Source organism: Phyllopteryx taeniolatus, chromosome 15 (genome assembly GCF_024500385.1).
Source record: "Phyllopteryx taeniolatus isolate TA_2022b chromosome 15, UOR_Ptae_1.2, whole genome shotgun sequence".
Taxonomy (NCBI): Eukaryota; Metazoa; Chordata; class Actinopteri; order Syngnathiformes; family Syngnathidae; genus Phyllopteryx; species Phyllopteryx taeniolatus.
In genome coordinates this window covers 6,345,607-6,359,931 of record NC_084516.1, presented here as the reverse complement: position 1 = coordinate 6,359,931, position 14,325 = coordinate 6,345,607, and the positions used below count along the sequence as shown (strand labels likewise).

Below are 14,325 nucleotides of genomic sequence, written 5' to 3'. Positions count from 1 at the left end.
TATCATGAAAGTATTTGTGAATGTAATATATAGTGCATACACATAGCTAAATTAATGTTTTTTTTATTGTATTGATGTTGCACTTTGCTAAAAAGAAAGGATTTAAGCTGTTGCTGTTTCATTTTAAAATTTTAAATTTAAATTTTATGTAAATATGTTTACATATAATGTACATTTGGTTTACATTTTGTTCCCTCATAGTATCCAATGTGAACTGAACCGTGACCTTAAAAACCAAAGTATGTACGAAACCACGATTTTTGGCGCGCCGTTCTGGACCTAGCCATTATGCATTTACAGTATGTGGTTTCACTGTTACAAGCGTAGCTATGTGGCCAGCAATGGGAAAAAAAAGTTTGACACCAGCAATGTAGCTCTTGTTGTGTATAATTGCACCGTTGCTATTGCCGTGCCGACAGTGTGAGAGCGCTAACGTCATAGTTATCCCACATTACATTTTGGCTGGAGCACTTATTTTACACTCAGCAATGAAAAAAGTTGAGCTTGAGTTTGACTGACAGAGTCAGAGGACTCATTTACTGTAAGAGGATTATTATTAATATACGTCACTGACTGGGGTTCTCTAATAGTATAACATGTCTCTTCAATATATGTTGAAAACTACAAACTCATCATTTAGAGTGCTTTTAGTTGAGAGGTGGAACACAACACAAAAGTATAAAATATACACTGTGGTTCAAAAGCTGGGGGTCACTTAGAAATGTCCTCACTTTTTAAATAAGCACTGTATTTTCTTACAATCTATATAATATTAAATACATTTTTCAAACTATATAATATCAAATTAATCTGGAATACAGTCAAGACTGGTAATGTGGTAAAAACAGTGCTTTTTTAAAAAAACATTTTTTTTGAAGTGATATATATATATACTGTATATGTATGCAATGTATTTTTTAAAACAAAAAAAATATGTATTCACTGATAAATACGTATTCACTCTTGATTTCAATAATTTACAGTATTGTTAAAAAATCATATAAACTGCGAGTGAGAAAGATTTTTTTAGTGCATGCATACTGCCAATATGTACGTCAGAAAGCACATAATTAAAATTTTTTCCCCTAGATTTTTCCTTTTTTGAACCTTAACTTCACAGTGTATTTTCTTTATCTAATTACGAGTCAAAGTAATTTAAAATAATCTACGTTCATGAATGCAGGGCTTGGGTGTGTTTTTTCTTTTCAGTCGAGTGTGAAAAGTGTATACTGCAGCTGTTCCTATTTCCCTTCCATTGTGTGTGTTCCCACATGCAATACATAGAGGGCGGTTAACAGAACTTTTACTCTGGACATGCATCTGCTGCCCCTCACGTTGCTATTTTTAGCTCCTCATATGTTGTGATGACACACCAGGAGGACGAGGTTGAAGAGCAGTGCCACCGAAAGCTTTTTGGACTTGTTCACAATGAGCTGCAAGTGTCACATTTTGTGTGCCACCTTCATAGAGCACCATTGTACAAATATTACTGTTTTATTATTACATTATAATTCATCATTATATTGTTATATATCACTGTCCGTATTATACATCCCACTTTGCGCTCATTTCATAAATATTATTAATGCATATTTGGACTATATTTATTCCTTAGCAATACCAACATGCAACATCTGAAACTTACGTTTTTTATTTTTATTTATTTTATTTTTTTTAGGTTACCGGTAGATTTAAAATTATTTTAATCCCCAATCCCTTTCTAATTTCTTAGTTGTACATCCAGTATCTTCTTTGTATGGGTGTATATTTTTGACTTTAGTCTTGTAATAGTGCAAGTGTTTATCTTCAAAACTTTTTTCTCTCAAAGATAAAAGATTTTTTTCACAAATAAATATCCAAGTTTTTACCTCGAAAATACACCACATTTTGCTTGTAATTACGATTACAACCTTATTCTGACAGAATTAGGACAACTCTGAAATGTATTAATTTAATCTCAAAAAGGTAAAACCTTTAATCTCTAAACGATACTTTCTTTTGTAAAAAATATACAACTTAATTCTTATAATATTACATCTTAAATCGAAAAAAATTATAATTGCATTATCGTAATATGACATCTCGAAAACGGAAAACATAATAACTTGAAGATTGAACATATTTTCTCAAAAGTATACAACTTAATTTTTTATTTTATTTTGAAAATATATGCGTTTTTTCCCAAATGTACCACTTTATTCTCGTAAAATCGTGAGTTTAATCTCGTGTTGTAATTAATTTATTGTTGCAAGATTACAAATTTAATCTGCAAAATATACATTTTTATTTTACATTAGCGTGCTGTGAGAGATCATCGGGTTTGCCGTGGGATAATTTCCCTCAACTGGTCCAAAAATTATGATTTATTACAAAGAGTACTTTTTGTGAAAGCTTTTTTTTTTGTAGTATTTTTTTATTTTTTAGTGGTGTGCCGTGAGATTCTTCGAATGTCAGCTTTGTTTCTTTGGTTGGGAGACCGACCCTATTGTATGGTTTTTGCTTCTCTGAAATTCTCATCCCTTCACTTTGGTTGCACCCAACGCCATCTGGAGGCCATTTTCGTACAGTATTTAACGACGTATCCTTCAGCTCGACCCATTAAAGGCATAACTGTCTTTTTTTTCTTTTTTATTGAATTTGATGACCCATTACCACTCCAATGGAGGTCCAGTGCCTTGGGGGCAAAGGAGATATTGCAAGGCCAGCAGGGTAATCACGAGGAGATCACACTACCTGCTGACTTTATTGTCATTTTGATGCACATAACCAAGGTTAAAAGAGCCTTTGCAGATTAAAAATATACATCACAGAACCCTCGGCGGCGGATAATGGCGCACAGGCCGCCCGCCGCTATATAGATTGCAATAAGACCCAAATTATTACCCGTCTTTGTTAAAAATAAATAAGTATACATGATGGACGGTTGAAGGCGGTGTAATAAAGAGATGTAAACACGCAGCGTGAACAATCAGTCATTAAGCAAATGAGGATTCATACCTGTAATAAGAGGGCCGCGTGAGGACGATGATGGATGCGTGTGGTAGAGGCTGGACAGCCCACAAGCTCTTTGCGCACTGTCGCAATTTCTGGTTGAGGGAGGAAAAACAGTCATGTTGTAGATTACAACAGAGTAATGCTATTCTCTGGCTTTGTTTCAGGCTTGATGGAATAATCAGGTAGTGAACTGCAATTAGTCAATCATTATTCTTAAGAATTGCTGTTAAATGTGATTATTCATTCAGTGGGCACAATATTAGGTACGCCTGCACAATGTAGTTCGATATAAAAGTAGTCAACAAACAACAAAGTCAGTCTTTCTGTATTGTTTATATTGAGGTATATTGTTGATATATGTATATATATGTTATTACATTTTGATTTGCTCAGTGTTTTGTTTTGATCAAATAACATCCAACCGGAGTGCCTGGAGAAAACCCACCCAGGCACGGGGAGAATATGCAAACTCTACACAGGCAGGGCCGGGGGTTGAACCCCGGTCCCCAGAACTGTGAGGCAGATGTACTAACCAGTCGGTCACCGTGGCGGCGATCAAATAACAATAATAATAAAATTTTATTCAAGTGCTAATCTCAGTTTAATTTGGTGCTTCTGTTTCTTGCTGCAGCATCTGCAATCGTACGAGATGTGTCAGAAAAGTTCAAGGAGTGGAAGCACAAAAGTTCTGTTTCAAATCCAAACTACAATTTTTCTTCTTCCAAGTCCCCTTGTTGAACCCACTTGAGCTTTTGGGGGGGTAGGGTGGGGGGAGGGGGGGGGGGGGGGGGGTGATCACACAAAGAGCAAGCCAGGTCAGGTGAGTAGGGAGGTTGCTCCAGCATGATGATGATGTTCTCGGCCAGGAACTGTCAGATGCTCATTGTGAGCAGACGCGTCGTCATGGTGGAGCAAACGCCGCAAGATTTCCTTGTAGATGTGCGGATTGATCATCAGACCCAGACTGAAGGAGAAAATTACTAGTTTGCGGTTTAGCGTTGAAATATATCTTTTGTGACGCTAGTCCTGGAACCTTTCTGACACACCTTCATACTGTATTGCAATGGCAAATGATGGAATTTTACGGCGTTACATGAAAATGTCTCCCACCTTCCTGGCTCATCTCGTGATGGAAACCTGTGTGCTCTTCTGTCTCTGCCAGCGAGCACCTGTCGTGTTCCTTCTCCTTCTTCCTGCACGGGGAGAGCAACGTGTGCACCAGCGTGGAGATCGCCCAGCACCAGCCTGCGTACCACATCACACAACAGCACATCCGCCTCGCACACACCTCCGTCGCACCAATACAAGGTAACGCATGGAACAACCCGGGCAGGACGCCATATAGACTAGTCACCAAAATGTGAGGGATATTTGGCTATCGGGTGCAATTTTTGCAGCACTTGAATCTTGATGTTGAGCTGAGCGTCAAAATTGACAACAGGTGTTTGGTTCATGAAAATTTCCAAGGATGTTCACGTCTATGCCTTTCTGTGACTCCGCCAGTCTCTCGATATCTCTGTTGCAACTTGCTGATGACACTGTGTCAGAATGTCTTAAATTTAGGGCTTAAATTGTTGTTACAGAATTAAAAATGATCAAATAATCCATTTTTCAAAGATCTGGACAATGACCACATGGGCCACTCCTAATGGTCTTATTCAGTGAACGAGCCCAAAGTGGTCTTAAAAGGTCTTAAAATTCAGCTTGCCTAACCCTGATAATCTATTTTAGAGACATGTTTAGTGTTGGATTGCATTAAAGTAAAGTATCAGATCTAGTTGGACACGATTTTGTAATGAATTAATCAATCAGGGTTTAGAAAACACCCCCCAAAAGTATGGTTTCTTTGATTTGTACTTTGTTGGTTTGTGCTGATCATCTGTCCCAATACTTATGTCCATATAGTCAGTGTGCCCACAGCTCCTTAATTACAAAATGTCTTAAATTTTAGGGCTTTCGTTTTCCCCAAATTAAAAATTAAAATGTAATCCATTGCTCTAAAGTCTTTTAAAAAAAGACTAAATACAGAACAGTACCATTTTTTCTTTGAAAATCAAAAATAGAATAGATGATATGAAGAATATTGTCATAATGAGACCATATGGAGCAATCCTAATGGGCATAATCAAGTTATAAATTTGGCTTGCTTAAACCTGTAACTATCCTGATAATGATCATTTAACACTCATTTAATATTAAATTGTATTAAAGCAGAAAGATTTGGATCTTTTTTAGACTGCAATTGAGTCTTACCAGTATGAGGTAAGACACAAAAATCAATTCATCTAACGACGACGATGCACACAGTAGTTGTCACTTCATTGTATTTCATCTGGTGTGTTTTGCAGTGATCCTGAGCCCATACGGTCTGAGTGGTACTCTGACAGGTCAGGCCTACAAAATGAGCGACCCGGCCGCACGTAAGCTGATGGAGGAGTGGAGCTACTTCTACCCGATGGTACTGCGGCGGAAGGAGGGAAGCGGCGAGGGGAACGAGGAGCCGGCCGATGATCGCAACGCTCACGTGGCGGTGGAGGTGGTCGTCGGTACGCCAGAACTTCCCTCGTGCTGCTTCAAAAGCCACCGCCGCACATTAAAGCCGGAATCCCACTGAAATCACTTTAGACCACAGCGACTTTGTTCTGCTTAAGCAAACACCGGCGAGCGCAATCCCATAAATTAGCTGCCGCTTCGCTCTCTCCTCTCTCACTTTCGTTTGAGGTATTTGCCAATGCTCTTGAAAAGCACCTTCACAGTCTTTTAGCCCGGTGGGGAAAAAAAGAGCAAATGATGCGGAGGGAAAAGAGGATGAATGAAACGACAGGAAGTTCAAATTGGGAAGATGGAGCCGCAACTCCCGGGAGTTTTTCCTCATCAGTATGGCCCCATAGGGTTTCTTTGACCTCATTACAATTAAAACTGGAATGGATACCAGCCACTTCTAACTTCTGTCCTTAATTTATAAGATAATGTGTCACCCAATTAAAAAAAATAAAATACAGTTTTAAATAATGTAATTATTACAATATAAAATATAACAATGAAAAACCCAATCCATGCATGTTCACTATGCATGTACTGTATAAAACATAAACCTTTATTTTTATGGACTTAACCCTTGATGAGTCATCTCGTTTTAGAGGGGGTCTGCAAATATACAAAGTTTTTTATTTTTTTGTATTTTATTCAATAAACTGCTGACAGCATAACTCCCCAATTGAAAATAAAAATATTGACATTATTTACAAAAAATGAAGACTGGTCAAAATGACAAAAAAAAAAAGCTTTGAGCATTTCTTTGGGTGTCTGGGCTACAAATAATAATCACATGCATGGGCAATTGCGTGTATATGTTGATGATGACTACACTGTGTTAAAATTTTGTTTTTGATTTTGTAAGTTTATTTTTTTTTCCTCAACTGATTTAGGACAGCTTTGCATAGCTGAATCCGGAAATGACATCCCTTTTTCTTGTTCAGGTCAGGTTTTTATGCCAAGTTGTTAACAGTTTATTAATCAAATGTTACAATCTTTGCTTACTGTAAATTGAATAAGAGACATTGATAAACGGACCAGTAAATTGAATGTTAGGTCACAATTGTTCAAAATTCAGGGGGTGAACCACAGTTTATTTGAAACTCTAAAGCGAACGTGCCTGTACATGTAAACAAAAACGTGGCCACAGTTCAAAAAGTTGACCTGATTGAGCAAAACTATTGTGATGTTTGGATTCAGAGCATCAAAACTGTCCTAAATCAGCTAAAAAAAATAAAAATAAATCTAAGTCAATGAATTTGTTGTTGATCAGTGTTTTCACGGTCATAACAGCCCCAGAGGGAATCAATAACTATGATGTGATATGTGACAAAAATTAGTTTGACACCCTTGCTATAGCGCCACACCAAAAGTGATCTAAATCTGTTTAGAATTTGATGGTTTGGATCCAGATTGCGATGAATTTGTCTTTCGGTCATACCACAGACACACACGCCATATTTTGTCCAAATCTGTTCACAGCCTCAGTAAGTACTAAATATGGGAATAAACAAGGCCCATACATCTCAGGACGTGAAGCTGCAGCCTCGTCATGTCCTTTTTGGTCTCCTCAGGTGGAGTAAGGATGACCTACCCAGCTGCTTTTGTGCTGATCGCCCATGGCCAGCTGCCGGTGGAGCCGCCTCCACCTGCTCCTGCAGCTCAGAACCTTGCCAGAGAGCAGAACCACTGCAGCGTGCCGCTCACGCCGCCGACGTCGCCGGAGCAGCCCTGCTCGGGTAAAGACTACACGCAAATGCCATTCCTGCATGCGTACCGCCAGACACGTTGTGTTCGCGGGTGAGTGTGACGAGAGATTTTGACGACGTTAAAAAAGACGTAAATAGGGAGAGGTAAAGTCAACCGCGGTCAGGATCCTGATTGATTGAGATCTTGGGGCGGAAAAAATGTGGACAGCAGCGACATGGAGGAACGTGAACCAGGAAGCGTTAACGACGACTGCAACAGATTCAGAGAAACAAGACCAAGACGATCCCTTGGCTTATTTAAGAGAATCATATGATGTTGTTGGCTGAATGTGCTGTGATTTGTGCCAGGTTAAAAAACACAAGCTTCTCGTGTTCAAAAATTCTCTGTGTAATCTGAAAAAAAACCACGTAAAAGTAAGGTGTACTTGTTCAGTTGTTATCATTAGCTCAGACCACAATGTTAGCAAAGCTTTGGGAAGAGGCTATTTTGACAGCATAAAAGTTTAGTTCAATGCTAGTTACCTCTTCAACAACATGCGACACTATGTAAGTTCAAAAAATAGAGGAAACTGCATGGTTTTCTTTTCCTGTTGTGTCAAGATTTCAAAACGGGTATTTTTAATTTTATGTCAAAGTAAATTTCAGAGTCTGAGCATTTGAAATCAGTACTTCTACTGTGTTTTTTGCTACCTCCATTTTATGAGAAACTGAATGCATGCTTTCTTGACTTTCCAGCGGACAGTGGATTCGTGACTTCGGCCTCGAGTGTTCCAACACCAGACAGCACTATGGGGGTCACCAGCCTTAGCCCAAAGCATTCTGGGAAGAAGCTAACTTGTCAGGTGGTCCATCAGGCCTGGAGGGAGTGCTACCTCAGCCAGCCTCAGCACGCGTAAGTGACGCCAGACCACTCCCATTCCCAGTTCCGACTTGGGAATGTAGACCAGAATGGGTACATTTGTTTGTTCTTGGCAGACTAAAGCAGCCGGCTGACATGACGCCTAAGAAGGAAGTGCCAAACGGAGTCACCACGTGGGACTTCAATGACGTCGGAGCGCGAGCGCCTTGCAGCTGTTCGAGGTACCACGGAGCCACGCTCAAGCTGTTCACTGACGGCATTACAATTACTTTGTTTCTTCTAAAAAAAATTTTTTTTGTCTTTCAGGCTGAAACAGCAGAAATTGACAACGGCCACAAACATCTCCAACCCCCAGATCGGTGCCAATCCGTCCTCCGGCTCATCACTATACGCGGTTTCCGTACCCAAACACAAGACCAGCGACAAGACGGAAAAGGCTGACAAACAATCCAAGAGACCGGCCGTGATCCCCTTCCACCACCGTGTATCTGTCACCCAGGAGACCCCTCTGGAACAGGACTCACCTGGGGGGCCCCAGCTCAGTGGTCTGGTACCACTGGAGCCACCTATGGAGCCTCTGGCCACTCTGGCAAGCTGCAAGTATGCCAAACCGCTCTCCAACGGCAGGAAAGCTCCAGAGTCCCTTCTCTTGTCGCCAATGTCGCCGCTTCCTCCCACGCTTAGCCCACACCCCCGGGTGCAGGACACGGAGGTACTGGAAGGGCCGCTGGACATCCACGTATGTCAGGAGGCAGCCCCGGGGATGGGGGTGATGACCAGTGAGACGGTGGTGTACACGGCCCTGCTGAAGCAGAGGGAGAACGGGGCCGGTTGGTGGAGAGGCTTCCGGACTCCCAGGACTGATAAGATGGATTTCAGACCTCTAGAAGTCTCGGCTGATAAACTGGAAGAGGGGAAGATGGAGGCAGTTCCTGAGGGAGCTCTGCTAAAGAGGTAGGAGAGATATCATGCTATTGTGAGGGAGCACAGGAAGAGATACGAGATAGTAAACGACTAGGGGAGCGATAACAGGAGGTGAACAAACATGCATTTGGAAAATTTGCATGCATTTTTTTAATTTTCTTTTTTTTTAATTGAAATGTTTCAAATGAAACACATTTGTAGGAGGTGCGAGAAAATAACTTACAAGTTATGAGAGGTGTGAGGTAACCCAGCTCCCTAGAACATGGCAATGACAGCGATGCTATGTACCATAGAAGCTAATGTGCCATTTAAGTGCTTTCGAGCTTTAATTTTAATGGATTGCAAATGTCCCTCACAGACTTTACACACATACGCACAAGAGATTTAAAATCTCTGACGAGAGATTGCGGGACCACGTCCAGACATTGGGCCTGCTCCAGCAGCCGGGCGTGGAGGCGCTGCGCGAGCCAGGGGAAGACCCCTACGACTTCAAGGAAGGCGACATCGAGTACACGTTCTCCACTTCCAAGAGATTAAAGAGTCAAGGGCGGGAATCCAGCAAGAGAACCAAGGTAGGGAAATACAGTCTGTGAATATTAAAAGCAGCTTGACTGCCATTTGCCTGTATAGGCTTTCAAAGTCATCCTTTAATATCCATTAAAAGCTGAATTTCTTGACTCATTCTTCCAAATCGCCCAACAGAGTGACGAAATCACCAGCAATGGCAACCTGCCAGATGGGAAAGACGCTATGTCCATTTTTAACTCCGCTCCCAAATCAGGTGGCACTGACACTTCAATACTATAAGCCAACTTTGTTGGCCTTTTATAAGCCATTAAGCCTTAAATTGTTTGTTTTCCTTAAGACGAGTCCAGTCCGGACGATGCGGCCGCCAAAGCCAATCCTTCTCTGACCCGAGAAAAAGACCTAGTGGTGAACATTTCGGATCTGGACAATATATTTGATGAAGATGAGGAGGAGCTCGGGGTGAGGCATCCAAGCTTCTGTTTGGGAAATATGAGGAAGTAGCAACACTTCTGCCTTTACAAAACTAATGCAGCATTTCCTCAAGTAGTGGCCCCTTTTCAAAGAAACGCGGTGCCAATAACGGACATTTGCTAGCACTTACAGTAGTTGTCCAATAATTTTTTGGGATGAATTCCGTCTTACCAATTTCTAAAAATGCAATTTGTTTCAAAGTATTGGTAAATCATACTGACATAAATTTACAGCACAAACACAATACAGTACAGTAAATAGGCACCGAGCCCTACTGCGAATAGCGAAAAACCGCCAGTAATTGTATTGTATTTGACACTCCCAAAAAATGCCATTCAGCAGAGCAAAAATCTACACATGCGGCAAAGACTGTAACTTTGGCTAAAGATCCAGGCTAAACTGATGCACAGTATCCCTTCATCGTACATCCTTGACACCAATTACTACCATTAGTATCATTATTTATTTGAGAAAGATATTACGAAATATTATCATAAAATCTGTTCAAATAAAGCCTCTAAGAAAATGCGTTGCCTCGAATTAAAGCCTGGTACTTACTGTAGTGGGCGGCACGGTGGCCGACTGGTTAGAGCGTCAGCCTCACAGTTCTGAGGACCCGGGTTCAATCCCTGGCCCCGCCTGTGTGGAGTTTGCATGTTCTCCCCGTGCCTGTGTGGGTTTTCTCCGGGCACTCCGGTTTCCTCCCACATCCCAAAAACATGCATTAATTGGAGACTCTAAATTGCCCGTAGGTGTGACTGTGAGTGCGAATGGTTGTTTGTTTCTATGTGCCCTGCGATTGGCTGGCAACCAGTTCAGGGTGTACCCCGCCTCCTGCCCGATGACAGCTGGGATAGGCTCCAGCACGCCCGCGACCCTAGTGAGGAGAAGCGGCTCAGAAAATGGATGGATGGATGGACTTACTGTAGTGGGATGAAAAAAAATCCACTATTTGAGCTAATGCTTAGTTTTATCATTGTAAAGGCACTTACTATAACTTGTGTTTTGGCTCTTATTAGGCGTACCTAATTGAGTGTATATTTCTGTTACTGATAAACTATATTGGCCCGATCCTCTAATCTGATGTGTACTGATTTGTAGACGGTTTACCCCAACCAGCACTCAACCAAACTCACAGTATCCACAGAGGATCGTCCTCTGAGTAAAGAAGGCAGAGCGGCAGTACCTTATCCATCAAGTGAGTTCCGATCTATTCACGGTCATACATATGGCTCCCAAAGCATTACGCCATAATAAATCTGCTTTTGTCCACCTCAGCAGTAGCAGACCTGCAGCGTATGTTCCCCACACCACCCTCTCTGGAGCAGCATCCGGCCTTCTCTCCCATCATGACCTACCGGGACACGCCGAGCCAGGAGCCCCCCGCGCCCAGCGGCGCGTTTGATCACCTTCTTCTGCCCATCACCTCCAGCCAGCTGCCTGAATTCAGGATAGAGCTCGAGGAGGGCGTGTCTAGTCCCTGGCAAGAAGATTTCAAGGTTAGGACAAGTAACACATGAGTCACAATAAATGGGGCAGTCAACCCAATTTGCGGTTTCGCAATTCACAAATTCACCTATTCGCGCTTTTCTCGAGGAAACCCATCTTCAGCTATTTGCTGAAAAACAACCTATTTGCGTTTTTGTGCAAAGATGCCATAAGATGGAGCCAAAGCCCTGGCTAATAGAAAAGTAGTAATAGGTGTCAAGGAACTATTTTTAAAGTCTTTGTTCTCAATTGAGAGCCTATGGTCTCTGTATTTCAGTGAGGAATGAAGTTTAGCCTGGGTTGTTAGCGGAAGTTACGGAGAGTCCTCTTCGCATGTATATGTATTTGCTCTGCGACACGTGCATTACCGGTGCATTTTTTTGTAATCAAATTATCTGTACGCCTTTTATTTTCAAGGCTAATGTAATGTAATGTAAGATGAGGTTGAAATGATATCAGTGTTTTTGGATCACAGTTTGTTGTATATATTTATGGTTTTAATTAATTTATATAGACAAATATGTCAGTTCCCAGTTTTTCGGGATTTGCATACTGTATTGAGAAACACCAATTAATACAAGGGTTTTAAGTTAAGTTTTGTGTGGTCACAGAACGAATTGAACGTTGAATTTAAATCTCAAGACACCACTGTATATATTTTCACATCCTGTCCCAAAACATTTGCTAATTAAACGCCAATGCGACTTTCAGAATTTGTTGAAATCCACTTAAAATTCTCCCTTAGCACGGGAATCAATACAAGGAGTCACATATCCACTCTCTGAGTTGTCTGGCTTATACCTGTAGCTTACTACTAATTAAGCATCCCAGGGTTGTATTGATTGCAGGTACCGTGCAATTGCTGGAAAATGCTAATTATAGCTAAATGAATCCAGTTCCCGCTACAATGTGGATCCACGCAAGGAACACAGGCAACACTTCCAAAGCAACTCGCTGTCTTTATGTCCCGTCTGTCCAGACTCAGGTGGTCTCCGCCATGTTCGCGCCACTTTCCTGCTTACCTAGTCAGAGTTCAGCACCGCTCAAGATTCCCGAGCAGTGCTACTACCGCCCATCCTGGGCACTCCTGCCCAAAATGGAGCACATCCCAGCTGTCATGCACGCCCACAACAGCGGTTTCGTCAGGGATGGATACACGTGAGTAATGTGCAATGACAAGCTTAAGTAATATAGCATTTTGGCTTTAGAATTTCTCTCTAAACGTATGATCAAAAATAGTCAATGTGCAAAATGTGTTTTTGTGTTTAACAGTATTTAAGTTGAGATCATAGGACGTAGGCCAAAAGTGGTATCTCCATATTTAATTTTGACGAAATGAGGATATTTTTTAGCAGCACACTGTATTTCTGGTCAGCATGTGTGCCTCACAGTTGAAAGGTCCTGGTTTCGAATCTGGGCTCAGGCCTTCCTGGTTGGAGTTTGCATATTATCCCTGTGCTTGCATGGATTTTCTTTGGGTACTCCAGCTTCCTCCCACATTCCAAAAACATAGGGGAACTCTACATCCACAGTTTAGAATTGAATAAGCCTTGTTGATTAAAGGTAAAACGTCATCAACAACTAAAAGGAGTTCAGTTGCCTCGATTCAACTTTTGCCGATTACAATGGCATAACTGGATGACTGTGAGTCTACACAGTGTCATTCAGTTGTTGTTTTTTATATCGTAGTAGTGTTTGAACAATGCTTAACTTTGACCTTGGAAATGGTGTACGAACATGTTTCGGTGTCTTTCAGAAATATACCAAGTGTCAGCGCTCTGACGGACCAGGACTACAACCAGATGAGCGGCACTACGGCTTCTGTGAGCACCACCGTGGGCATCCTGCCCTCTCCGGCCACACCTCGTTTCTCTGTGCCCACTCCGCGCACCCCTCGCACGCCACGGGGCATGAACCCCGCCAGCTCTGGCCAAGGTTCCGTCAAGCAGGACGGTACTGAGCTGAGCTCACCGGTTTCAACCCCTTCCACCAGCCTACCTCTTAGCTCCGTGGAGCCCCTCGCTCGGCCCAGACCCTGCCTCCCCGAGAGCCACAGCCTGTACGCCATCCTCCTCCTGTCGGACTCCGTCCTCAACGTCTTCAAGGACCGCAACTTTGACAGCTGCTGCATCTGTGCCTGCAACATGAACGTCAAGGGGGCGGACGTAGGGGTGTATATCCCCGATTCCACCTGCGAGGATCAGTACCGCTGTATGTGTGGCTTCAGCGCCATTGTGAACAGGCAGCTGGCCCACGGCACGGGCCTCTTCCTGGAAGACGAGCTGGATATTTACGGACGCTCCTCCGAGGTCGGACGGGCCGCAGAGAGGAAGCTGGCTCTTTGCCGGCGGGACCCAACGTTGGGCGACCCCAGAGCAAAGCGGCCTCAGGATGCGGCGCCCGCCTCCCCGTCGGTCGTGGTCTTACTTCAGGAGCAGTGCTCCCATCCCATTTCGTCCCTCGCCTCACTGCACCTTCCTCACGGCTATTCCAGCTATTCCCGCAACGGGGCGCTGCTCCAAAGTTGGATGTCGGAAAAGCAGTGGGCGGACGGGAGCGATGCCTGTGTGGAATGTTACAATGCCTTGGAGCAGGGGCTGCAGTATGTGGACAACTCCACTGGGGGGAAAGTCGATCCAGCTGTTGTCAGAAGTACAGCTCTGCATCCCTGGCCTCACACTAATGGTAAGATTCGCATTTGACGGCTAAAGACGGGATGTTTGTGGATTAACAATCCTGAAACCAATATCTGGGTATATGTTTTTTTTTTTTTTTTTTTTTTACTAATTCCTGTCTTTCTTTGTGTGATCTTAATCA

The 14,325-nt window shown here is 42.6% G+C and overlaps 1 protein-coding gene across 2 annotated transcripts in view; it reads left to right on the top strand.

Annotated features, from left to right (window-relative positions):
• Positions 1-14,325, top strand: part of LOC133490234 (mediator of RNA polymerase II transcription subunit 13-like) — a 104,413-nt gene that overhangs the window by 76,325 nt on the left and 13,763 nt on the right. For both annotated transcript variants that reach the window (XM_061800039.1, XM_061800040.1), the window contains exons 5-17: positions 4,157-4,302; positions 5,343-5,540; positions 7,104-7,268; positions 7,974-8,130; positions 8,214-8,318; positions 8,404-9,051; positions 9,380-9,593; positions 9,724-9,802; positions 9,887-10,008; positions 11,122-11,218; positions 11,299-11,519; positions 12,488-12,666; positions 13,265-14,193. In XM_061800039.1, coding sequence (XP_061656023.1) covers positions 4,157-4,302; positions 5,343-5,540; positions 7,104-7,268; positions 7,974-8,130; positions 8,214-8,318; positions 8,404-9,051; positions 9,380-9,593; positions 9,724-9,802; positions 9,887-10,008; positions 11,122-11,218; positions 11,299-11,519; positions 12,488-12,666; positions 13,265-14,193 — 3,260 coding nt within the window. The remainder of the gene's footprint in view (positions 1-4,156; positions 4,303-5,342; positions 5,541-7,103; positions 7,269-7,973; positions 8,131-8,213; positions 8,319-8,403; positions 9,052-9,379; positions 9,594-9,723; positions 9,803-9,886; positions 10,009-11,121; positions 11,219-11,298; positions 11,520-12,487; positions 12,667-13,264; positions 14,194-14,325) is intronic.